Source organism: Vicugna pacos, chromosome 24 (assembly GCF_048564905.1).
Source record: "Vicugna pacos chromosome 24, VicPac4, whole genome shotgun sequence".
Taxonomy (NCBI): domain Eukaryota; kingdom Metazoa; phylum Chordata; class Mammalia; order Artiodactyla; family Camelidae; genus Vicugna; species Vicugna pacos.
Genome location: NC_133010.1, coordinates 341810 through 365634, shown reverse-complemented (window position 1 = coordinate 365634; position 23825 = coordinate 341810). Strand labels below are relative to the sequence as shown.

Sequence of the window (23825 nt, the reverse complement as noted above, 5' to 3'; positions counted from 1 at the left end):
GAGCCTGAGTCCCCTTCCCCCTGAACAGCCTTCCCTGGGGCGGTGGACACCTCAGTCCTTCAGAGCTGCATAACAAAGGCCAAGCTGCTGGTGGATTCTGCCTACAATCAGACTGAGAGGAGGTGGGCCTGGGCCTGGGTCTGGGGCCTGCATGGGTCTGGGGCCTGCGTGGGCCTGGGAGGGTCACTGATGGGGGGTGGACTCTAGCCAAGGGCCTCTCACCCATCAGCTGCCCCTGGGCACCTTGGGGCAGTGCCATGTCAGTGCAGAGCCTCCCTTCCGTCCAGCCTTCTGTCTATTTCCCCCGTGCTGACTGCCCACTGCCCATGGTGGGGGCCCTGCTGGGTGGGTCTGCTTCTTCTCCTGGCCCTCACTCCTCCTCTTCTGGGCAGCATCAAGCAGCGCCTTCGCAGTGGCTTGGCCAGCCCCATGGACCTCCTGTCCTACTTCAAACAGCCAGTAGCGGCCACCAGGATAGCTGTGAGGGCTGCTGATTATATGCACGTGGCCTTGGGGCTGCTGGAGGAGAAGCTGCAATTCCAGGAGTCCAGATCCTTCAATGTCACTGGTACTGTGCACCCCACTGAGCTCCCCACACCAGGCCTGCCCCAGCCTGGGAGTGGAAGGGAGAGAGGCGGGAGTGCAGGGCATGTGGCCTTGGGGCATTGGGAGGAGAGAGGAGAAAGGGGTGGGAGGTACAGAACAGACTATGTCAAGAAGGAGCTAGAACCCTGCCCGCTGCCCCTCCCCCTTCAGACGTGCTAATGAAACCCCAGCTGCGGCTGCTGTCCCAGGCCAGTGGCTGCGCTGTCCAGGATGAGGCTGAGCAGTGCAGTGACAAGTACCGCACCATCACTGGGAGATGCAACAACAGGTGGGTGCCTGGGGCGGCACCTGGCCTGGGGTTGCCCCGTTCCCTCCCCTCCTTCCCAGCCCTGCTGACCCCAGCCCACCCATCACCGCAGGAGGAGACCCTTGCTGGGGGCCGCCAACCAGGCCCTGGCTCACTGGCTGCCAGCCCAGTATGAGGACGGGGTGTCGCTCCCCTTCGGCTGGACCCCCGGCAAGAGGCGCAACGGCTTCCTCCTCCCTCTTGTGAGTCAGGGCTGAGGGTCTAGAGGATGCCCCATCTCTTCTAAACGCAGGGAGTCAAAGCACAGCCCACAGTCAGCCTGCCAGGGCCCCCATCTGGGCTGTATGGCTGGCAGGCTGGGTGACTCCAGCTGAGTCTCAGTTTCCTCAGCTGTAAAATGGCAGTAAAACCTACTTCCTATTGCTGTTGTGACTATTTAATAAAGTCCTTGGTATAAACATCCATATAAGATGTGATAAAGTAACGCCAGCCATTACAGTATCGTTTTTTTCCGGAAAAATTAGTATCAAAGTACCTTGCTAAACTAAAGAGCAATGCACCTTAATGTAGCTCTAGCTATTGACCTAAACTGTTTCACATTTAACAATTTATCCATTTTCTATTCATATGGTAACAGAACGATCTATCATCAACCCATCTATCAACATCTATCTACTATTTTTTCTTCCATTGATCTTTCCATCTATCCAATTCTCTCCATATTTATTATCCATCACCTAGCAACCAGTCCTTGCATCTGTCGATCAATTCTACCATCTAATTATCCACGAGTCTATAACTTGTTCTATCAATTTGATCTATCTGCCACTCTGGAGGAGCAGGTGGGGTCTGAGCCAGCCAACCTGGCCCCTCCCCCTCCTTTTACTCCTGGAATCATCAGGAGCCAGGCCAGAGATCATTCTTGTAGGAATGACAGCAACACAGGAGGTAGGGCTGAGCAGGATAGGAGAGAAGAGGGCTGGAGAGGACGCAAAAATACGCTAACTCCAGCAGGGGTGACCTGCCATCCCGAGTCCTGGGTTGGCTCTGACACCCCAAGGGGTCAGGAGCCTACGCCCCACACTGACTTACCTCCCCACCAGGTCCGGGCCGTCTCCAACCAGATCCGGGCCGTCTCCAACCAGATCGTGCGCTTCCCCAGCGAGAGGCTGACCTCCGACCGGGGCCGGTCCCTCATGTTCATGCAGTGGGGCCAGTTCATCGACCACGACTTGGACTTCGCCCCCGAGTCCCCAGCCAGGGTGGCCTTCACTGGAGGCGTTGACTGTGAGAGGACCTGTGCCCAGCTGCCTCCCTGCTTCCCCATCAAGGTACCCTCCCCTAATCTCCCGGGCCCCTGGTGTGGCCTCCACCCCCAGGTGATGGTGTCATAGGCTTAAGGTTTAAGTTTAAGTTTAAGAGCTGGGACTGGGGATCTGGAGCATTAAGGAACTGCCTGTGATGCTGGGATATCACACAGAGACAAGAAGACTCCTGGTTCTGTGTGTGTTTGAGGGGTGGGGGTGGCGCAACCTGCCAGGAGGTTCAGTGCAGGCTTCACAGAAGGGAAGCAGTTGAGACTGGCCTTGACCCATGGGTCTGCTTTCAGCAGGGGAAGCCTCTGGGCTGCTGCCTTTTTTTTGAAGCCTTTAGAGTCTCTTAGCTCTTGCCCTTCTCTCCCTCCTGGGGCGGTCCGAGGTCCTGCAGTTCTTGCAAGTTCCTGGGATCTGGTTGTGAGCACCGTGCATGCTGAGAGGCAATGATAGTGTGGAACACTGGGGAAGAAAGATGGACTCCTGGGAGCAGAGCCTCTGTCGGGGATGGAGGGGAGGTCCGTGCACACACTCACACACTCACTCGCCCTTATTAGTGTGGGATGCGATGTGTGGGGGCCCTGGCTGGCTCCTTCCTCTAGGTCCTCAGGGGAGCCTTCCCCAGCATCCTATTACACCTTTAGCTTTTGACTTAGACCAAGCACAGCAAATGCTGCCTCAATTCACAGTTACATTACTCTACATGGGTGTCTGTTTTGACTGAATTACCAGCTTCCCGCAACCTGTCCTGAGTTTTGGTGGCTTTCCCAGTCTCCGAAGCACCCAGCACAGAACGGTGCTTAGGAAACACCTGTCGAACTAAATGGAATGAACGGAGCACAGGCTCATGTGCTGGGAGAACTAGTTCTCACCCCTCCTCTCCTGCTGACAAGTTGTGACTTCCCCTCTCTGAGCCTCAGTTTCCCCATCCTTAAGATGAGGCTCTAAGGCCTCATGCATTTCTAACCTTTCATGACTCTATGACACAAAGTGCTAAGGATGCTCAGATGGCCTGGTGAGCACCGTGAGTCTGGGTGAGTCAAGGAGGGCTTCCTGAAAGAAGGGAGTTTTGAGCAAGGTTTTGAAGCAGGTGGGGGATGACCAGGAGGAGGGAGCTTGCTCGTGAGAAGCCCCAGTGTCACAGATTCCTCTTCCACCTCAGATCCCGCCCAACGACCCCCGCATCAGCAACCAGCGTGACTGCATTCCCTTCTTCCGCTCGGCACCTGCCTGCCCCCGAAACAGGAACAAAGTCCGAAACCAGATCAACGCACTCACCTCCTTCGTGGACGCCAGCATGGTGTACGGCAGCGAGGTCTCCCTTGCCCTGCGGCTGCGCAACCAGACCAACCATCTGGGGCTGCTGGCCATCAACCAGCGCTTCCAGGACAACGGGCGGGCCCTGCTGCCCTTCAACAACCTGCACGATGACCCCTGCCTCCTCACCAACCGCTCTGCGCGCATCCCCTGCTTCCTGGCAGGTCTGACACAGTGGGCGGGGGGTCACCCCAGGAAGCAGCCAGTCCCTGGGTTCCAGGTTGGGAAGCCACAGTGGGATAGGATAGGATACATGGCTCCATAACTCAGTGTTCGGCACACCACAGTGCAGATCTTTGCACAGTAATCACAGAATCAGTACGCTGGAAGGAGTCCCTTTGCAAGTGACCCAAGTGTGGCCAGAGATCACGGCTTGACTCTCTCCAGTGATAACGGGCTCACCCACTAGAAGTCTATCTGGAGCAGTGCTGTCGGAAAGGTCCCCCTCATTTTGATCTACTGTCTATCTACTGCTCTTCATCATGCTTCTGGGACCTCAGAGAAAACGCTCTCTCTCTTTCACACAGCAATAGCCTCTTTAATTCCCTGAAAGTAGTTTTTACTTTCACCTGGTTTTTTTTCCTTCTTGGGGCTAACTTCCCTTACGCTCTTTAGTTTCCCTTCCACTGCTGCTAGTCACTGTCACCTGCCGCCTTCTTCTGGATGCATAATTTGAACTCTTCTAAGGGTTTTCCCCCACACCGTCTGGTCATAATAATGATGGTCATCGCTTCTGGTTGTTTCAGATATTTAAATGTGCCATCTCTAATCCTGACAGCAATCCTGAAAGGAGGGCACTATTATCACCCTCGTTTTGCAGATGAGAAACTCAGGGACGGTAACTGATGTGCTCCAGAGCAGAGGGTCAGGTGGCAGAGCCCACGGTGAGAATCAAGTCAGTGCAGTGGCCAGGTCTGGGCTCTTTCCACTCTGCTCCACCACTTCCCTCGCAGGGAGTCATCTCGAGCCCCTTTTTTAAGGATCATATGTTTCTTTGTTGCTGGCAAGAGCAGCGTGCACCTTTGTGAGATGTCTACTGAAACTGAGTAGTTTGAATAGGACCACGTGCAAAAGAGCTTAGTTCAAAGCCAGCAAGTGACTGTGTGTAAGGCCACCTTTGGGAACGTACTTTCCTTCCCGGCCAATGGAAGGAAGTCTGCTGACAGGAACAGGCTCTGCCCAGCCCTCCTCCTTTCTCCCTCCCTGGGGCTCCTTGGGGAGAGCAGCATGACACCGAGCCCAAAGCTGGGGAAAGGTCTAGCTCCTGGGACAGACCGTGCAGAGGGATGCAACCCGTGGGGCAGGGGGACCCACAGTCCCAAAGGCAAGGCCCCTTAGTCACTGTGTCCCTTCACTGGCTGCGGATCTGGTCATCTTGCAGAGCAGAATCATTAGGCAAAGATTTTCCCACCCAAGCCCAGCAGCTGCCCTGTGCTTCCCCCCCGCCCCAAACCCGTTCCAGGGACTTCGGGACCCAGGACTCCACAGTCCTCCCCGTCCTGGCCCGCTGTGTTGGGAAGGAGGGTGGTCATTGGTGGAGCCCCACCACACAGCTGAGGAGATGGAGGTCCAGTGAGGCCAAAAATTTGGCCCAGGTCACAAAGTCCCACCACCTCTTTCTAGTCCCCAGAGCTCTGTCTGCCTTAGCAGAAAGACATTTCTGTGGGAAGAGCTCTATTCACTCTGATCTTGGGATTTTCAAGGTGATACCCGGTCAACGGAAACCCCCAAACTGGCAGCCATGCACACCCTCTTTGTGCGAGAGCACAACCGGCTGGCTACTGAGCTGAGACGCCTGAACCCCCGGTGGACTGGAGACAAGCTGTACCAGGAGGCCCGCAAGATCTTGGGGGCCATGGTCCAGGTAGGGAGCCTGGGTCCCAGCATCCCCTAGAAGGCAATCTGGCCAGAGAAGCCATCTGAGGGAGTGACTCCCACCTTCCTCAACACATCCTCAGGGATGTGCCCCAAGTCAGCCAGGTCTGATTGGGGATGTTCCTGAGATCCGACCTGTAACCCTGACCATGTCACGCACCCTCTCTGGGCTTCAGTATCTCCATCAGACAATGGGAAATCAACATGGCCACATTTGACACCATGCCAATAAAGAATTAGTATGTCTGAGCAGGCTTCGAAAAGCAAAAGGTTTGCCCTAAGGCAAGCACGTGGGGTGGGGGCCACTAAGGTGTCTTCTGACATCTTTTCTTCCAGATCATCACCTACCAGGACTTTCTGCCTCTGGTTCTGGGCCGGGCCAGGGCCAGCAGAACCTTGGGCCCCTACCGGGGGTACTGCTCCAATGTAGACCCCCGGGTGGCCAACGTCTTCACCCTGGCCTTCCGCTTCGGCCACACCATGCTCCAGCCGTTCATGTTCCGCCTGGACAGCCAGTACTGGGCCTCGGCGCCCAACTCATGGGTCCCACTCAGCTCTGCCTTCTTCGCCAGCTGGCGAATCGTGCACGAAGGTGCCTGGGTTTTCCAGAGGCAGCCAGGAGTCAGGGTGGGGCCCAGCTTAGTGCAAGGAGGCCAGGCTGCTGCTCAGGTCACGGGCAGTGAAAACAGGGCGGGTGTCACCAAGACCCTTCGTCACGTGCCCCCATCCCCTCCAGGATTAGAGGATTTCTAAAAGAGGAGGAGACTGATGTCAGACTGGTGGCTGTGGTCCTGAAAGAAAGGAGCTTCCTTCCACTCCTTCTAGAAGAAGTGAGGGTGCTTTTCCCTGCCAGCTCCAGCTCCCTTCCTGTCCACCTGGGTCACTGCTTCCTGATACAAACATCATAGAATTTAAGTGACTGGCTTGTCCAGCTCTGAGCTAGTTTAGCATCATGTGATTCAGGGGCTTCCAAGAGGCTGGTCCAATCTGTGCTGCTCATATTCCCACCACCAGGTGGCATTGACCCCATCCTCCAAGGCCTCATGGCCACCCCTGCCAAGCTGAACCGTCAAGATTCCATGTTAGTGGATGAGCTCCGGGACCGGCTTTTTCGGCAAGTCAGAAGGATTGGGCTGGACCTGGCGGCCCTCAACATGCAACGCAGCCGCGACCACGGCCTCCCGGGTGAGGGGGCTGCCTCCCCTCCTCTCAGGCTTTGCCTGACCAGGGTTCCTTTCTGACTGGGACTGTCACCGGGATGTGCTGTGGTTCAGAGGCACACAAGCCTGAGGCTGAGGACCTCCTTTTCAGTATCTTCTTCATCCACCGTGGGGTTTCTAGCTTTAGGGTCGCCACAGGACCAGGACTTGGACAGAGGAGCTGAATGAAGGAGATTAGGACTTTCCAAGTAGAAAAAAACAGTAGGTTTCAAAGGCAGGGGAGAGCTACCCCATTCCCCAGTACCCTGGCAAGTTCCAAGGAGGAAGTTGCAAGGATATAGAAGCTGGCTCCTGGCTCTAATTGGAGAAAGGCAAAGAGACTGAGAGGCAGGGAACAGGTGGAGTAAAATTAAAACTGTCTTGGCTGTTCTACCCCAGGAAAGAAGAAAAATTAGGCATTTTGCTAGGAACTTTGATGGATTTCTTTTAGTCCTCCCGATGACCTTGAGAAGTAGCTGTTATAGCCATTTTTATAGCTGAGGAAATAAATCTAGTAATTTGGCCCAAGGCCACAGAACTAAGAAGTAGTGAAATTCCAGTCAAGTTAAAAATTCCTCCTTTCTTTCCCCTGTTCAATCCATGATGTTACGGAAAGACTGGCCCCCGCTTTGCTGGTCTCTCCCCCTTCCTATCGCCTACTTCTCTGTCTCGGTACAACCTGAGGCCCCATCTGCCTCGGCTTCTCTGTGGCCGATGATAATGAAGTGCGGGCAGTTCCTCCTGCACCTAACACAGCAGCTGGCAGGCACATAGCCGGCACTCAAGAACTTGAGTTTCCTTCCTTCCCTACGCCTGGGTGCCCGGGACGGCTAAAGCCCTGTGGGCACCCCCTGCTGGAGATGTGAGATTGCTAGCCAGCCAAATTGGCACACTGTTTTTGATCCCGCCAAGCTGTCCCAGAAATATTTTCTTGATCCTAGCTCTTGCAGTCTCCTCCAATCCCGTCCCAATTCCAACACCAAATTTGGAACTGGAAACTGTGATCTGAACTCCACTGCAAAGAGGGGGTGACCTTGGAAAAGTCACAGCTGCTCAAGCTCAGCAAATATCCACTGGTAACACGGAGATTACAAAGTACCTCACAGAAGCGGGAGGGTCCTGAGAGAGGTTCACACAGCAGGGCTTAGTAATGGTGGAACATCATACGGTTTTCCTTTGTTCAGCCGGGGGATGGTATTTGTGAGCTGTAGTTTGGTGGACGACTTTGGACTCCTGTTTCTTTAGGCTATGAAGAAGCTATCGCCTATCTTGACGGTCCCCACCATATTATGACTTGGTCTTGGTGTGGGATCCTGATAGCTGACAAATCAGTATGGCTGGTCTTTGTAAGTTTCTGAGTAGGTGGGAAAAAATTTTTAACAGCTTATTGAGAGAGAATTAACAAATCATAAAATTCACCCATATAAGGTATATAATTCAGTGGTTTTTGTGTATTTAGAGTTGTGCCTCATATTTAATATCAGAACATTTCCATCACTCACAAAAGAAACCTGGTCATAACAGGCACTCCCCTGATGGAAATGTTAGCTACCTTGATTGTGGTGGTGGTTTCATTGGTGTGTACATCTATCAAAAGTCATCAAACTGTACATCTGAAATATGTGTAATTTACTATACAGGAATCATACTACAATAAAATGTTAAAAAAAAAAAAACAAAAAAACAGGCACTTCCCATCCTCACTCCAGCCCCTGAAAATTACTAATCTTCTTTCTCTATGTATTTGCCTATTCTGGACCTTTTATATAAATGGATTCATTTATATAAAAAGAAGACCATGTGGTCCTCTTCTGAGCAGATACATTGTATCTATGCTGTTCATTTCTTTGTTTGTTCACTTATGTATTCATTTATTCATTCATTCTACAAATCTGAGAGTCTTTCATGTTCTGGATACTGTCTTCTTTGTGTCTAATTAATGCCATGAGCCCAATAATAATATCATTGTGGTTGTGAATGCTGGTTACAACAGTGTTTTACGTTAGTATATACCTCCGTTTGATAGACAGAAAGCGTGGTTGTCTGCTCACATTGAAAATTAGAGGGGAGTGATTTGGTCTTTGAAAAGCTCAAGGCCTCTTCTGCCAGCAGGGATTTTGTTCTGCCCAATACTGCCTGACCACAGAGCTCTCTTGGGAGGAATCGTGGAGAGAAGCTAATGGGAACCAGCAGAGGGAAGACTAAACGGCTTCTGTCCCCTCTCCCTACAGGGTACAACGCGTGGAGGCGCTTCTGCAGACTCTCCCAGCCCCGGAATCTGGCGCAGCTTAGCCAGGTGCTGAATAACCGGGATCTGGCACGGAAGTTCCTGAGTCTGTATGGGACACCTGACAACATTGACATCTGGATTGGGGCCATCGCCGAGCCTCTTCTGCCAGGGGCCCGAGTGGGGCCTCTTCTGGCCTGTCTTTTTGAGAACCAGTTTACAAGAGCCCGAAATGGAGACAGGTAAGTGACCCTACCCTAAAGGGACCAGCCCGAGATGCAGGGCAGAAAGCACTAGAATTCCAAGACTCAACAATGAAACAAAGTTTATATATATATATATATATATATATATATATATATATATATATATATATATATCTGAATCACTAAGCTGTATACCAGAAACTAACAGAACACTGTAGATCAACTATGCTTCAACTTTTTGAAAAACAGTGAAAGTACTCTTTTTAGGTTCATCTCTTCCAAGATCTGAGACCAGGAGGCTCCTCCCTGGAGAGCTTGGTCAGAGGGAGAGAGACTACTTGCCTGAGGTACAGGCACCTTTAACCCAGGAGACAGACTTCTCAGCTTCACTGTTCCAGGCTGGTTGATCCTAAAAACACGCAGAAAGGGCTAAATCTGGTTTTCCTCCAATAAGCTTGAGGTTTAAGACCTGACTCCTTATTTGGATTTGGCATTTACCTGGGTTCAAATCCAGCCCTGGCCACGTATATTACTGTGCATTTAATCCTGGGCAATTTACTTGACCACTGAACCTGAGTCTTCCTCTATGAGAATCACACCTCTCCTGCAGGGATTTTGGACAGGCGAATGAAATCATGTATGTAAAGTACCCAGCACACAGCGGGTGCGCCTTCCTATTCATTCCCCCCGAACTTCATCCACCTCTCTCCCCCGTCTTGTAGGTTCTGGTGGCAGAAACGGGGTGTTTTCACCAAGCGCCAGCGCCAGGCCCTTCGCCAGATTTCCTTGTCTCGAATTGTGTGTGACAATACTGGTATCACCATTGTTCCAAGGGACATCTTCAAGGCCAACACCTACCCCCTGGGCTTTGTGAACTGTAACTCCATCCCCAGACTGAACCTGTCAGCCTGGAGAGGCACATGAGGCTTGTGCAGGTAAAGGGAGGCCCCCCTCCAACAGCCCTGTGCTAGGTCAGGCCCGCACATCCTTCCTTGGACAGGATGGCTGAGTCCTCTCAGGCCTCTAAGCAGAACAACAGATCTTGTCTCTAGAGATTTTTTCCCGGTGGACACTAGCTTCTGGGCTGACAAGTTAATTCCAGGGCCCTGGGACTTTGGGGAGCAATCAGGAAGGATCCAACACCCTAAAAGCAGCTCCATGTCTGGATATCCAGCAAGTTCCTTACCTGCCCACCTGTGCCACTTCCGCAGGAGTCCATCGGAGCCTCTGGCCTTGGAGACGGGGGAACCTGGGGAAGACCACAATGCTACCTTCTCCCCCGGGGCCACCGTTTCCTGCTGATGCTTTTGCTGGCTATCGCTCAGAGCTGGTTCTTTGGGAGTGACAGCCGGGCTCCCAGCAGCACTGAACCCTCCTCCTAATGGAGCCTCTTACCTATTAGGTTGCACATCGGCTCCAGGTGCAGGGCCTTGCGAACCAAACAAGGGGCCTTCAGGACCTGGCAAGAAGAGTCATCTGGAAGGTTTCCAGCCACTTTCTTCTATTTCCCAGCCTGTCCCTGACCCCTGCCTATGACGGGGGCCACAGAGTCCCAGCCTCTAGCCACTCCACCCACGGTCTTTCCCTGGAGCCTGCAGGTGGGCAGCACACTCTGCTTCTACCAATAAAGCATCGCTGAGGGCAGAAGCTGGTTTCTGCGTTGGGCTGGGGAGGGCATGACCTCAGTCCCATGCTTTGCTCCAGATGTTTAAAAGGAGTGCTGCCAAGACACAGTTGGCACTAGCCTCTGAGCCTCTCCTGGGGGCTGAGTTTAGAGAATCAAAAGAAACACTCTGGAATACAAAAAGGCAGGGCCTGGGAAAGGCAGCGGCATGGGGGCCTCGGCATTAAGGAGGAGAATACCTCAGCCACGCCAGCGACCTGAACAGAAAATCAGGGGACAGAATATCAGTCAGTATAAAAAGTCTTTATGTAAAAAAACACAATAAAAGATACCAGCCAGCTAGCAGAAAGGACTGGGCACTGCCTTCAGCCTTCATTTACTCCAGAAATAAGTTCTATCGCAAATGTAGCTAGCTCCCGGTAGTAGGGGAGGCTACCCTGGGAAGAGGAGCTGGACTCAGGCCGGGACTGTGAGATCTCTCTCGCCTGCCTTCCTTCTCGAGCCTCCGTTCATAAAGCAGGTGTGGAGCGGAAGGCACTGCAGCTCTGCCACTGAGGCTGTGAGACAGGCCGGGAGGAGGCTGAGGCGAGGACAGAATTAACTCTGGGCCCACCCCCAAACTGCCCTCAAACCAAAAAGCCTGCCTTGTGATGCCCACTTGCAGTGTCTGACATATGGAGAAGGGGACCACATGAGGGCCACAGGGTCTTCAGCTTTGAAGATGAGGCAGCTGGAGACGAGGCAGGGGGGGCCGGCCTGGGATTCTCTCAGTGATGCCAGCTTTCAGCAGGGCATTGTGATCTCTAATCAGAAAGATGAAGAGGCGGGAGGGCATGGCCTTGGCTACCAGTCGTCTTGTTGTTCTATGTGGAAGGCCAGGGCTGCAGCGAGCTAGCGGACCATGGCTCCCGAGGGGCTCACTAGGTCCTGGGGAAGGCTCTCTCGGGCCTCCTGCATGCGGCGCCGGGCTCGACGGAAGGCCTCTGTGAGGGAAGCAGACACAGGAGTCAGATGCCATGGTGGTGGGAAATGGGCCCATGTGGATGCTGGGTGGCTGGCTGGGGGAGGGGGAGCCTACCCAGCACATTGTGAATGGAACTCTGCTGGCTGAAACCCTCCAGACGGTCCAACACACTCCGCATCCTCTTCCGCAGGGAACTTGACTCCATGAAGGCCCTGCAGGGGAGCCCGCCACATGGCCACGGCTGCTCTCCAGCCCTTGGGATGAAGAGCCCCAAGGCAGAGGGCCAGGGCCACTCACCTGGACTGCTGCAGACAGTGTAGGCGGAAGGTGACACTGCCCGTGGTCTCCGTGCGGAGTCCAAAGCGGCTCAGACACTCCCCCTGCGGCATCCAGTTAGCGTCAGGTTTCTGTTGGCTTCTAGACCCCAGGCACCATGCTGGCCTCACTCCCATTCTTATTCCCATTCTTGGGGAGAACAGTTCTGTTAGGGAAACTTCATTCCAACACCCAGACTCCATCACCTCAAGGCTAACATTGGGCTCCCAACTGTAAATCAGGGCACATTCCAACCTCCGTTGAGTACCAGCAGTCTTGTAAGCTGCCTGCCAACCCTCTGATTCTGGAAGCCTCAAGGATGGGCTGGAAGGAGGCACTGGCTATTCTGACAGGGACCAGGGGAGATCTCTAAGTGCACTGTTTTCCACAGCTCTCCTAGGACAGCGTGTGGATGTCTGTACCTAGTTTAAGATACGGTCAAGACTTCCAGCTGAAGACACAGGAAGGAAGGGACTAAGCAATAATGAAGCAATGGGCAAGAGGCCTTAACCCCGGTTCCACATTTTCCAGAAGAAACAGGGACATAAGTTCCCAGCATGAAGTCTCCCCAGAGACAAAAGTCACCTTGAAGGTTCCTGGTATCCGCACGTAGGAAAGGTCCTCCAGCTCCAGAGAGCCGCCAATGAAAAACCTCCTCAGCTCAGCCACGGTGCCGAGCTCCAGGGGCCTCCACGTGGAGACTCTCAGGGTGTGTGCGCCTGTGCGGGAAGAGGAGAATGGGGCCGCGGCGGGGACGGACACGTGGCCCCTTGCTGACTCCCCAGCAATGACACGGGCCTCGCCACCAGTAAAACATCTGGCCTGGTGACGACCTGGCCTCTGGTGAAGGTCATCATGGTGGTTTAGGGTCCCCATTTGGAAATCAATCAGAATTCCAGTTTCTGCTCTGCCAGCTATTACCTGTGCACCAGGACAAGTTTCTCGACCTCTCTGAACCCGTCTCCTCATCTAGCAAAATGGAAATAATAGCAACACCGACGCCTCACCAAGTGGTGGGGAGAATGAAACGAGAAGCACTTAGCACAATGCCTGGCGCACAACAGAAGGCAGGGCTGTTACTTCAGAAAGGCTTCCGATCTACTCAATACACACCCACCAGTAGCCCACTTCCCATGCAGTGCCCCCCTCAAGGCCAGGAGTCAAATCAAGAGTTGCTGGGAGCGGAGCCCAGAGCTGCTCAACTTCTCAGGTAGCTGTCCCTTCACCCGGCTGTCTCTAATGGAGAAGGGGAATCTCCCCCAAAGGAGCAAGGAATTGTGCAAGTTAAGTGCTTCCAATTCCCAATCATCCCTACTTCTCACGAGAAGCGGCCAAATCTTCTGAAGTGCTAGTCTTGTTTCTGGGAGCGAGAGCACATAGGCCACATGGAGGGCAGGGACAAGAGGTCACCTGGGGTGGCAGGCAGCACCACAGCCCCGTAGCCTTCCACGCGATACCTCTGCCAGAAGTCGAGTGAGTGGACCTCACAGTAGAGCACAGGCCACTCCGGGAGGGCACCTGCATGAGTAGGAGCAGCAGCCAGGTCACAGGAGGCCTCCCCGGGAGATGGCCTGGCCTGCGGAGACCCACGGCCAGGGACCTGCCAGGCCACTCACCAGCAGATTCATCCTCGTGGAGGAAGGAGGCCTCAAATGTGAATGGGTAGGAGAAGTAAGCCACCTTATCCTAAAAGACAGGAGTATTATTTTATTCTCAGTGTCATGGGGTGGACAGGCCCTCACTGGGAACTTGTTTCCCCTGTGGCCAATGACAAGGTCACCCCCACAAGGGGAAAAGATAAACTATCACCCCAGGTAGGAAGTAAGAGGCTGAGAAGTGAAAGGACACCCAAATCCAAGCTGTGACCATTTTCAAAAAGGTAGAGAGGACCCTGGATGAGGCAGCCCTGCAGAGCCCACAGCGAAGGGCCAGACCCAACAGTGGAACCTTCCCCAGGCTGTCAGCCTGATGCTCGTCAGATGCCATCCCAGGAGTCCTGCTCCTCCCAGGCACCCCCTCCCATTGCCATACCATTCCCAGGGACTTGGTGGCACAGGTCTGTGTGATTCCTGAGAGCTGCTGGAACGCTGGGCTCGACCAATCTGAAAGCAAAAGACCACACGTAGTAAGTTTACCTGGGAGGAGAGCAAGGAGTTGAGAAAAAGACAAAGTTCCATTATCCATTCATTCACGCAACAAATCCTCCATTTAGCACGTACTGCGTGTCTGCTATGTGCTATGATCAGTCACCAGGGACATCTTGGTGACCAGAAAGAAAAGCTTCCTATCTCTCATGATGCTAACGTTCTAGTTGGGGGTGGAGGAGAGGTGGTGCAGACAACAAACCAACCAATAAGAGACTATTAGGTGGTAATAAATGCTAAACTAAAAATAAAACAGGGTGAAGGAGTGACTGAGTGACTTGGATGCTCATTTAGACCACGTAGGGAGGGAACACCACTCAGAGAGGACACTTACGCTGAGACCTAAACTCAAGCAGAACCAGTCATGCAAAGATATGACACAAAAGGTTTCAGACAAAGGAAATTGTTCTGAAAAGGCCACAGATGGGCATTCAAGAATAGAAAGAAAGCATGACCAGAATGTTGTAAGGGAGAGAGAGGCAGGGGCCAGCTCCTTCAGGGAATGGAGTTTGGATTTTGCTTTAAGTGAGAAGGGAAGCTGTTGGGGTTTTAAGTTCAAGAGAGACAACTGGTTTGCATTTTTAAAGGCTCAATGTGGCAATGATATATGCGGCAAATGAACTGTTCCTCTCGGGAGCAAGACAGGAAGCAAGAGGGTAAGTTAGAAACTAAATGCTTTGCCCTAAGCAAGAGATGCTTGGTGGCTTGGTCCAGGATGCTCGAGAAGACAGATGATTCAGGACATCTGGAGACAGAACTGACAGGAACTGGAGGTAGAGTGACCGGATGCAGGCAGCCAGAGAAAGTGAGGAATCAAGGATGCTTCCTAGGTTTCTGGCATCAGCTACTACGCAGATGACAACGCCATTCTGCTAAGTGGGGGAAGACAATGAGGGCGGGTTTGAGGCAAGAGGAGGAATTAAGAGTTCTCTTGGTCATGTTAAGCAGAAATGACAAAGAAGTAATTGTACAGGAGTCTAGAGTTCAGGGGAGAGGCTAAGGCTACAGAGAATCCAGGTGTCTGAGACATACAAGCAGTATTGAAGCCATGGGATGGATGAAGCCATCTAGAAAGACCTAGAAAGACTGTAGAGAGAGAGAGTAATAGAAGGCCAGGCCCGGCCTTGGATACGCTATAATTCTAGATCAACAGAAGATGAGGAAACAGCCAAGGAGGCCTCTGAGCCACCAATGAAAGGAGGAGCATGGAGCCAGAAGCCAAGAGGAGGGTTCCAGCGAGGAAAGTGGGCTGTGGCAAATGCTTCTGAGAGACAAGCAGGGTGAAAGCAGACGTCACCACAGGATTCATATCTTGGAAGTGATCTATGACCCTGAAAAGAACAGCGACAATTTTAGTGGAGGAGTGGGGAAGGGAGCCTGACTGAATGCCTCTGGAAAACTGTCAGAATGCGTACAAAAAGAGAGACTTAGGAACATTACTTACTAGTAGTTGGCAGTTCCACAAAGAAGTGCACGTAGAGATTGTCATACTCATAGCCTTGGGCTGAAACTAAGAAAACAGGAAACGGTTTCAGCTTATTTTCCTATCACCCTTAGCACCCGACCCAGTCCTGAAGGGCCCACACACTTGGAAAAATAAGTTCCTTGAGAGCCAGGAACTCTGTCTCCAGGAAGGACTCACACCTGAGCCTCCCAAGTGCTGCGGACAACCCAAGGCGTCCACTGGGGCGGGGCGGCTCACTCCACAGCTCCATCCCGCCCCGGCCGAGCATCAAGGGATCTCCGTCTGGTAAGACACTTACCTACCTCTCCATTTACAAAAAGCCGCAGAGCACCGGGGACAGTCTGAGGCAGAGAGAAGTGGGAACAGGTCAGGAGGTCTAAGGGCGCCGGCACCCCTCCTCCAGCCCGCGGGCAAACCCCCGGGAGACCTGATGCTGGACGTCAGACCCACGTGTATGACTGTCACACCTCCGCCCTACCAGCCACTTCTCCACAGATCTGTTCCCTCCATTTCTAAAACATGTAACACAGTGGGGAAAGGACCTAATTTAAATGGTGGGGAGGGCAACAAAGTATGAATATTTTCGAGAAGAGCCAAGAGAAGCATCCACAGCTGCCTTTTGCCGTATAGTGAGAACTAGAGAGCCCTGCTCCCCGTAAAGGGCTGCGGTCCAGGAACTAGGCAGTTTCCTTTTCTCATCACTTGTGTATCTATCTTATCCAGCTTTTTAACACCGCACATCTGATGTTAATGCAATGTAAAAAATAATGAAAGTTCATCTGTTAGAGAGAGAGAGGGAGACCACTGGGTAATTTCATCCTTGTTTCCAGATCTAGAAATGGAACTCTTGCAGTAAGACACAGAGTAGGACCACAGAATAACTAACTCACACTATTCTGTTTTGTTTTTTAAGAGCCAAACTATTTGACAAACAAAAATGACAGCCCATCTCTCCGGGGCACTTAGGAAGAATGGCGACATGAAGAGTAAGGAAGACATTTTTCCTTCCTATATTTATAAAATTAATTATAAAGTAATAAATAAATACACTGCCACTGATAAGAACTCAAAAGTATCTAAGTTTAGAGAATAAAAAGTAAACATTCCTAATTTAACCCTCTCACCACACAACAGCCATCTGCCATCTTCCAACCCGCCCACTCCCCAGAGAAAGTCGCCCATAGTGTGTGTCCCCTTTGGGACCTTCTTCTACAGGTTAACAGTTCTAGATCAACATGCAATGTTGTTAAAACGTAACAAGGATTATACTCCACATGCTAATTTTCACTTCCTTTTTACACTGAGGAGTATGTCTTGGGGGCCTTGAGGAGAAGACGACACTCAGGGATGGTCAGAACACTCCAGCTGAACACACCCGCCGGCGGGGCTGGGGCTACAGGACGCCGGGCTCCTCACCGTCTCAAAGTCGGTGCCCACGAGGCTGCTGAGGTACTCCTTGTGGCGGCCATACAGCTGAGGAGACAAACCAAACCAGAACTTGAGAGGTGACCCCAGCCAGACCGGGGTTCAGTTCCAAATGGGAGGGAGACAAGCAGCAGGAGTGGGAACTGCCACCAAGAGCCGGAGGCCTGAGCATCCCAGCCGCTGCCAGCTTCGTCTCAGTGAGGCCCGGAGGGTGTGGAGTCCGCGGGTCTGGGACCAGCCTGGCTCTCGCGCTTACGTGACCTTGGGCAGAACGCTTAGCTGCTTCTCAGTCTCCATTTCCTCATTTATAAAATGGTAACAATAAAAGTATTCACCGCAGAGGGCTGTGGTACAGTCTAAATAAACTAAAGCATGTGAAGGGCCTTGCGTGGAGCATGGTAAATGCTCAAGTAAATGGTCATTATTATGATGATCTTACAACAGGATCAAAAGCATGTATGTGAGATGTCAGCGGCGATTCCTAAGTCAGGAGGGGCCGTTAAGAGCGAGACCTCGCAGCTGCAGACCTCAGCCTTGGACGTGGCCTCACTCCCCGCTCTCTGGTACTTGGGACGAACCAGCTCTTACGTCCTTGAACACACGCTGCTCCCGCTCCTCCTCCTCAGGCTGTGCGAGGGACGACACGTTGTCAATCGTATACTTCCACAGCTCCGGCTTCTCCCCCTCTGTCTCAATTCTGTAAAGTCGAAGCCACAAAAGGGCTAACTCTGATGACAGGAGATGGGGCCCCGCAGACCCAGCCCGGGGATGAGCCGAGTTGCGGTTCTGTTACTCTAAGACAGAAGAGGTCAGCCCGGAGGAAAAGCCCTGGCCAAGCCCATTGCGCCCCGTCTGGGTCAGTCCCTGCGTGCAGCAGCGCAGAGAATTATTTTCACTGAACTACACTGCTGAAGTCATCACTTTCAAATCAGTGTAGCTGCACATTTTCTGAGAACAGGATGCCCAGTGTCCTAAGGGTCTATGGCCTGGAAGAGAATATGAACCCCCGGCCGGGAATTTAAGAGTTAGAACAGACGAAGGGCTTTCTGAGACTCTCCTCAACCAGGGGCAAGAAGGGAAGACAAGGAAAGGAGTGCCAGTGTCCACTGTCCCCTTCCTCCTCTCCTCACCTGTAGGGTCCTTTGAGGCCAGTGAAGTCAGGTTTTACTGTGATCACACCATTGCTGTCCACCTTCAGAGTACAGAGGACGTGTTCATACTTCTTATAGCCAAGCCTAGAAACCAGGGAATCCACACCAGGGTTCAAGGTCACTGGTCCCACCTCCAGGGAAAGAGGAAGAGGTATGCAGCCCACGTCAGAGAGGACAGAGGCTGTAGTGAGAACTGTCATGGCAAAATACTTTCTTCCAAAGAGAAAAAAGAAGAAAACAGTCCCTCCCTCCCACATACCTGGGATGACTACAACGGGGGGTGGCGGGTAGGGAAAGGAGGAAGGATGAGGGTCTGAGCCAGGCCACGAGGGGCTGCACTCACTTTCCATAGGGCCCCAGGTCTGCCATAATGTACATCGTCTGAAGAGGGGTGTTGATGACATGATTGTTCCTCACAAACTCTTCTGAGGGCTCCCAGGTGACGATTCGTGACTTAAGGATGCCACCCTCCCTGGGAGACACCACAGGAAGGGTCACTCCCCTGGCCCCCCAAGAAGAGCCTGAAGGAGGAACATAGGGGAGCACACCAGGGTGGGGGCCTCCGCAGAATGGGACACTTGAGTCAGCAGGCAGACAGAACACTGGCCTGGAAGGACCACAAAGGCCCCCCAGCCGCCATCCACACTGGTCCTCACATCCCTCGCCTGTCTTGCCGGCGCCGCCTGACATTTGCCATTCGCTCGACCAGGAAGGATGGCATCTCACTGGCTGTGGTGGTCATTTTCTGACAGTGCTGGGAAAACAGGGCAGCCCTGTGTAAGTCATCTGGTCAGGGCCACATGGGACCAAGCACCTGGAGGGAAGTCCTCCTTCTGAAACCTCACCCGAGACCTGACCCTAAGAGGCACAGCCACCTCACAGTTACACATGTTAATGGAGGGGACAACCCAAAGGAGAGTCCAACCAAGCCTTGGTTTGCCCTAAGATTTCAGCAGCATCCTACCCTTCAGAAATGAATTTATTTGTGCTAATATTAAAATGAGCCTGCAGTCTCTAAGCACATACCACCAAAAAGTTGGGTGAGTCTGCCTGCTAGACGTTGACATTCACTAGGTAGCTGGAAGATGCCACATGTAATACAAGTGTTCTGTAGAGAATCCGCACATGGGTAATGAACACTTCACTGTAATTTTCTTTACCAAAACAGACAACCCAAACTTTGTATCTACCAACCCACAGCTTTCCTAATAAAAGCATCAACCTTTCAAAAACGTTCACCTAACACCTGCTCCTTGCAGAAATCTACAAGGTCACAGACAAAAATCAGAAAATACATGCTCTACTCTCCCTCAAGGAGTTTGAAATCTCACTAAAAAGAATACATCATGCAGTGACTGAAGAAAAGGTAAAACTGAAGTCCCCGAGGGCATGTTGTCACAGGCAAAATGAGGACATAAGCCATTCCCTGTGTTGTACTGAATTCCTCTTAAAACTCATATATACTCAGTTTTGGCTGAATCCATGTTGAATTTGATCTATATGGTTCTAGACTCCACCCACCTGTCTGATCTCACGATGCATGGAGGAAAAGCCCAGTGGCTGTTTCTCCCAATTTACAGTTTGCAAGTCTAGCATTAGAGATACTGCCACATTTCTATGGACACTTTAAATGATCTCCAGGACCCTTTTGGGCAAGTGGCTTGACAGGGAAGTCCCCACTGCAAGCGCATCTCACCACGATGCCATGTACCTCTGGCAGGCAGCCATACACAAAAGGCTGAGTTTGGCAGGAGACCTGCCACCATCTCCCTGCCAAATGGTCTCTCGTGACTCAGAGTCTCAAACTTGCCTTAAACAGAGGGGAAAAGTCCCTTTCTGAGATGAGTTTCTTGGCCCAACTGTGCTTTGTACAAACACAATCTTTGTCTGTTTCGGTCTTGTGGGTTTTGAGAAGCAGCTGCTGAATTGTGGTGAAAAATTAAAAATAAAATAAAATAAAAATAGAGACACTGCTGGCTCCCCCAGTCCCTCCAGCAGGTGGAGCAGGGAGCTGCAGCCACAGCACCTGCGGACTGTGCCCACCTACTCTGGCCTGGCTGCCAGCGGCACACCGTGGCTCCTAGACAGGCTCTCCATCTCCCCTGAACAGGCTTCTGTCTTAACAGACAGTGGGGCCAGAAAGCTAGGGAAGGCAAAGGTGAAGGGAGCTATGGGACTTGGGAAAAGAACACTACCTCCTCCAAGTTGGTGAATCTGTCAGAGTCAGTGTAAGTAAAGATTCGTCGGTTCTTCCTGCCATCCGAATCCTCCAGCTTCAGAATCTCTTGACGGTACTGATGATCCAAAGGACTCTGGCAGGCTGCTTCATTTTGATACAGATCTACTTCAAACTGAGGTCACAAGGAAACAGAGATCTACTAAGAATAGGTCAAATTTTTTTCCTGTAACTGGTCAAATCAGCTCTATAGAGATGATGCAATCCAACACGTTTTCACAACCAACTCTCATTTGTCTAAACTAATGGAGGACAGGGGATCCAAAGGAGATTAGAGCTAAAAGGAACCAGAGTGATAGTCTAATTCAACTCTACTGTTACAGAATTGACACAGCAAAACAGTAATTCTTTCTGTGGCCCAGAGGTGGAAAGTGCCTTAGCCAGGATCACAAAACTGGGTAGTGGCAGGCATGATGTTACACTGACCCCGTGAATACAGCAGTGGGAAGTATAAAACTGCTACAACCTTCTGGAAATCAGTTTGGCGCTATGGATCAAGAATCTTTCCCAGCTACCAGCCAGGTGGGAGGTGGACCAGGTGGAGGTAGACTGAGCAGACAAGTGGCACTGGCTCACCTGGCTAAAGAGCTTCTCTTGCCACCCAATCACAGCCTCCTCCTCTTCATCTTCATCTGGGCGGTGTCCACCTCCAAAGACAACAGAGAGTCAATTGTTTGAGCCAAACCAGCACCACTTCTTGCTCTGTAGTTGGTTATAACCAAAGTCCCTGCTCTTACATTTGCCACAAAACCTGTTGGAACTCACTGGTTTATTAAGCACTCACCCTAGACTCACTCTAGAGATGCTGTGGATATGTGTAGAAGCCAAGATTAGGACCTAAGAAGTCTTAATCACTAATCTGGATAAATGGAAGTCATGCCTTCCAGGAATTATTTATTCTAACTCAGTGTGAGGCACTGAAATTTAGAAATAGGCTGAATGGCTCTTCCTCAATCCCAACTGTCAATATTTGCTAGAAAAAAAACTGTGGTGTTTTTATCTTTACTATTCCTGAAACCATATATCTAGAATCAAACACTGTAACCTTAAGAGACTAAGCATTAGTAAAGAAAAGGAAAGTCGAATAACTTTTATTTTAAATCTTGTCTGCAGTTAGTATTTATTCTTTTCAGATTGTACATTCATATCCTTCGCCCATTTTCTTTTTTTTTTTTTTTAATGGAGGTACTGGGATTCAAACCCAGGATCTCACACATGCTAAGCATGGGCTCTACCCTCCCTGCAAAGAACAGATTTTTTTTAAAGAACCAAATCTAATACATATACTCCTGGCTGGGTATGCCTTTTTCAAAGATACATGCTTCACAACCCACCAGCTCACACTCTTGCTCAGAAATATTTTTGAACAGACAACAAAAGCAGAGAGAGCAGTGACCTAACACAAACACAATGTCCTCTCTTGCTCACTTTTCTGGCTTCCCAGATAAGGAAAACTGCAAGAGTAAAAATGATGTTCATATATACATTTCCCAAGCAGACCCCCATTTGTAAATTGTTTTGAAAAGGGTTTGTAAGTATATTTCAAGCCTGGAGCATTCTTTCTTAGAAAAAAAAATGCCACAAATGGTATTTAGGTTGACAGGCAAATTTATAACATATCTAAAGTATGGTATTTGCTATTTCACTACATTTGACCACAATTCAGATCAGTATCTTGATGGCAGGAATTACGCTTATTCAATTTTTATGCAACATAATGTAGTTTAAACTGCCTGGGATCAAATCCTGGCTTCAACACTTACCAGCCATGTGACCTTGGACAAGAAACTCAACCTCTTTATGCCTTTCCTCAGACTACAGACCTGGGTCTACTTTGTCTTAAGAGGTAACCTCACCCTAGGCCCTTCCCCAGATCCCCAAGGGGCCACATCACCACCATACACCCACTGGCGGTTGGGGGAGGCCTAAAAGTGGCCAAGTCTATGAGGTCCTTTCCGGGCTGGGCAGCAGGCTGGTAATGGAGGTAGTTGCTTGATGTGATTCTTTGCAGGTGGACTCTGCCAGGGAAAGAGAAGCCCAAAATACCCGTTACAAGACACACAACCAGGAGATAAACACAGAGCAAAAACGGGGGAAACAAAACACAGTAGAGGGGAGGGCTAAGGCAACAGAGAGGGAGGTGAGTGGGGCACGGGGTCCTAAGGAGAAGAGTAAGGATGAGAAAGTACACTGGGGACACAGGGCTCCGAGGAATGTGGGAAAGGAAAGGTCCTGAAAGGGTGGGTCTGGAAGATGTGAGTTGAAGAGGGTTCCGGGTGGTGAGGGAGACGCGGGGAGACCAGGCAGAGGTCAGGATTGCAAACGGAAGTAGGGGCCCTGAACAACCGAGAACTGTAGTTCAGGTTCCAACAATCTGAGAGCATAAAAGCACGGAGCTCTGAGGCAACGCGACTACCGGACGCGGAGGTTGCGCACGGGGTCCCGGGAGCGATACACGGCCTCTCCGGTGTCTGTGCTCCAGGCGGCCTCCGCCATGACAGCTGCGCCGCGCCGCGCCGCGCCGGGGCCGGAAAGCGCGTCGCCCCAGTCCCCCTGGCAACGGGGGCGCTGGGTTCGGGAGGCGGCGGAGGCGCTGCGCGCGCAACTCGCGGTTCCCCACGCGCCGCCGCAGCCGCCTGCCCAGCGCGGGCGCAACCCGGGCGGAGCCCCGTTATGCGCTCAAGCCGGGGTCTTTTTGGGGTCACCGCTTAGAATGTGTGCGAACGAAGCTCGCTTATACCCAAGGCCAGGCTTGATGCACTTTACAAACGAGGAAACTAAAGCAGAACCATCGGCCCCTTTTACAGAGATTCAGACAGAAATGGTGATGGAGACCAAACCCAAGTGTCCTGAGTTCTCAGCTACTAGTTTTTCTGCCACACGACTCGGCCTTCCGCTGAATGCTGGGAAACTTTGGCCTGTAAATCAGTGGACGTGACTCACAGAATGTACCCATTCTTCCCCCCTCACCAGGGGAGGTGATGACAATTACTCAGACATGAAGATACATTCTTGGAAGAAAACGAAAATGTCAGGAGATTTAATAATCCTTGTGTTGGCATTCACTGAATCAGAGAAAGAAAAAACAAGGAAGCTAACAGTAAGGGAGGAAAATGTGTTATTATTGCACTGGTTTTTCCCCTGCGTGTGTTATTTCCGGATTTTTAAGCCACCTTAGATGGCCACCTAAGCCACCTCAGGAATAGCCAACAAAATGCCATTCCGAAGACGTGCTTCATTGGCCTGTCAAAGGCAGGACACACTGTAACCTCGAGTCTGGCTCTCTGGCACCTTGGGGATGTCAACAGTTATCAGCCTTTGACATTTACTGCTCCTCCAACAGAGTAAGCAATTGTCCCCTGAACTCAAGAATATAATGTCAGTTTGATTATATGGCGTTGGGAGCCCTAAGCAACAATGCTACTGTTGTTTAACACCAAGGACTCACCATAACAATAACCCTATTTATTTAAGATCTTCTACAGCCTGGGCACTCTGTTTCCATTGTCCC

The 23825-nt window shown here is 51.5% G+C and overlaps 2 protein-coding genes across 8 annotated transcripts; one reads left to right on the top strand and one right to left on the bottom strand.

Moving 5' to 3' along the window:
* The first annotated feature begins 313 nt into the window (after window positions 1-313).
* On the top strand, window positions 314-10237 carry LOC140688949 (eosinophil peroxidase-like). Its single transcript, XM_072948907.1, has 9 exons — window positions 314-874; window positions 966-1095; window positions 1978-2184; window positions 3329-3647; window positions 5187-5347; window positions 5695-5950; window positions 6373-6543; window positions 8789-9026; window positions 9713-10237. The coding sequence occupies exons 1-9, from the start codon at window positions 765-767 to the stop codon at window positions 9912-9914; spliced, it is 1794 nt and encodes a 597-aa protein (XP_072805008.1). The 5' UTR covers window positions 314-764; the 3' UTR covers window positions 9915-10237.
* A 661-nt stretch (window positions 10238-10898) lies between these two features.
* LOC140688948 (tectonic-like complex member MKS1) lies at window positions 10899-22880 on the bottom strand. Of its 7 annotated transcripts, none has more exons than XM_072948900.1 (18): window positions 22731-22880; window positions 22223-22332; window positions 20891-20961; window positions 20274-20429; window positions 18735-18832; window positions 18422-18550; window positions 18058-18162; window positions 17516-17624; window positions 16919-16975; window positions 15801-15843; window positions 15482-15547; window positions 13925-13995; window positions 13510-13579; window positions 13304-13411; window positions 12479-12612; window positions 11876-11958; window positions 11693-11790; window positions 10899-11597 (listed from the first exon to the last, which is right to left on the bottom strand). In XM_072948900.1, the coding sequence occupies exons 1-18, from the start codon at window positions 22808-22810 to the stop codon at window positions 11506-11508; spliced, it is 1680 nt and encodes a 559-aa protein (XP_072805001.1). In that variant the 5' UTR covers window positions 22811-22880; the 3' UTR covers window positions 10899-11505. The 7 variants fall into 7 exon arrangements, with proteins under 7 accessions (XP_072805001.1, XP_072805002.1, XP_072805005.1 ...); XM_072948901.1 differs by having other exon boundaries at window positions 22661-22832; XM_072948904.1 differs by lacking the exon at window positions 18735-18832 and having other exon boundaries at window positions 22731-22830.
* Between the last annotated feature and the right edge of the window lie 945 nt (window positions 22881-23825).

What these genes read in the sequence shown, in the direction of transcription:
- LOC140688949 (XM_072948907.1), top strand. Translation starts at nt 765, where the DNA reads ATGAAACCCCAGCTGCGGCTGCTGTCCCAGGCCAGTGGCTGCGCTGTC. An exon ending in TCTTGGGGGCCATGGTCCAG is followed by an intron (nt 5,348 to 5,694) that starts GTAGGGAGCCTG and finishes CTTTTCTTCCAG; the next exon opens with ATCATCACCTACCAGGACTT. An exon ending in CTGGCGAATCGTGCACGAAG is followed by an intron (nt 5,951 to 6,372) that starts GTGCCTGGGTTT and finishes TCCCACCACCAG; the next exon opens with GTGGCATTGACCCCATCCTC.
- LOC140688948 (XM_072948900.1), bottom strand. Translation starts at nt 22,810, where the DNA reads ATGGCGGAGGCCGCCTGGAGCACAGACACCGGAGAGGCCGTGTATCGC. An exon ending in CGGCAAGACAGGCGAGGGAT is followed by an intron (nt 18,551 to 18,734) that starts GTGAGGACCAGT and finishes GGTGTCTCCCAG; the next exon opens with GGAGGGTGGCATCCTTAAGT. An exon ending in AGCAGCGTGTGTTCAAGGAC is followed by an intron (nt 16,976 to 17,515) that starts GTAAGAGCTGGT and finishes TTGTCTCCTCAG; the next exon opens with CTGTATGGCCGCCACAAGGA.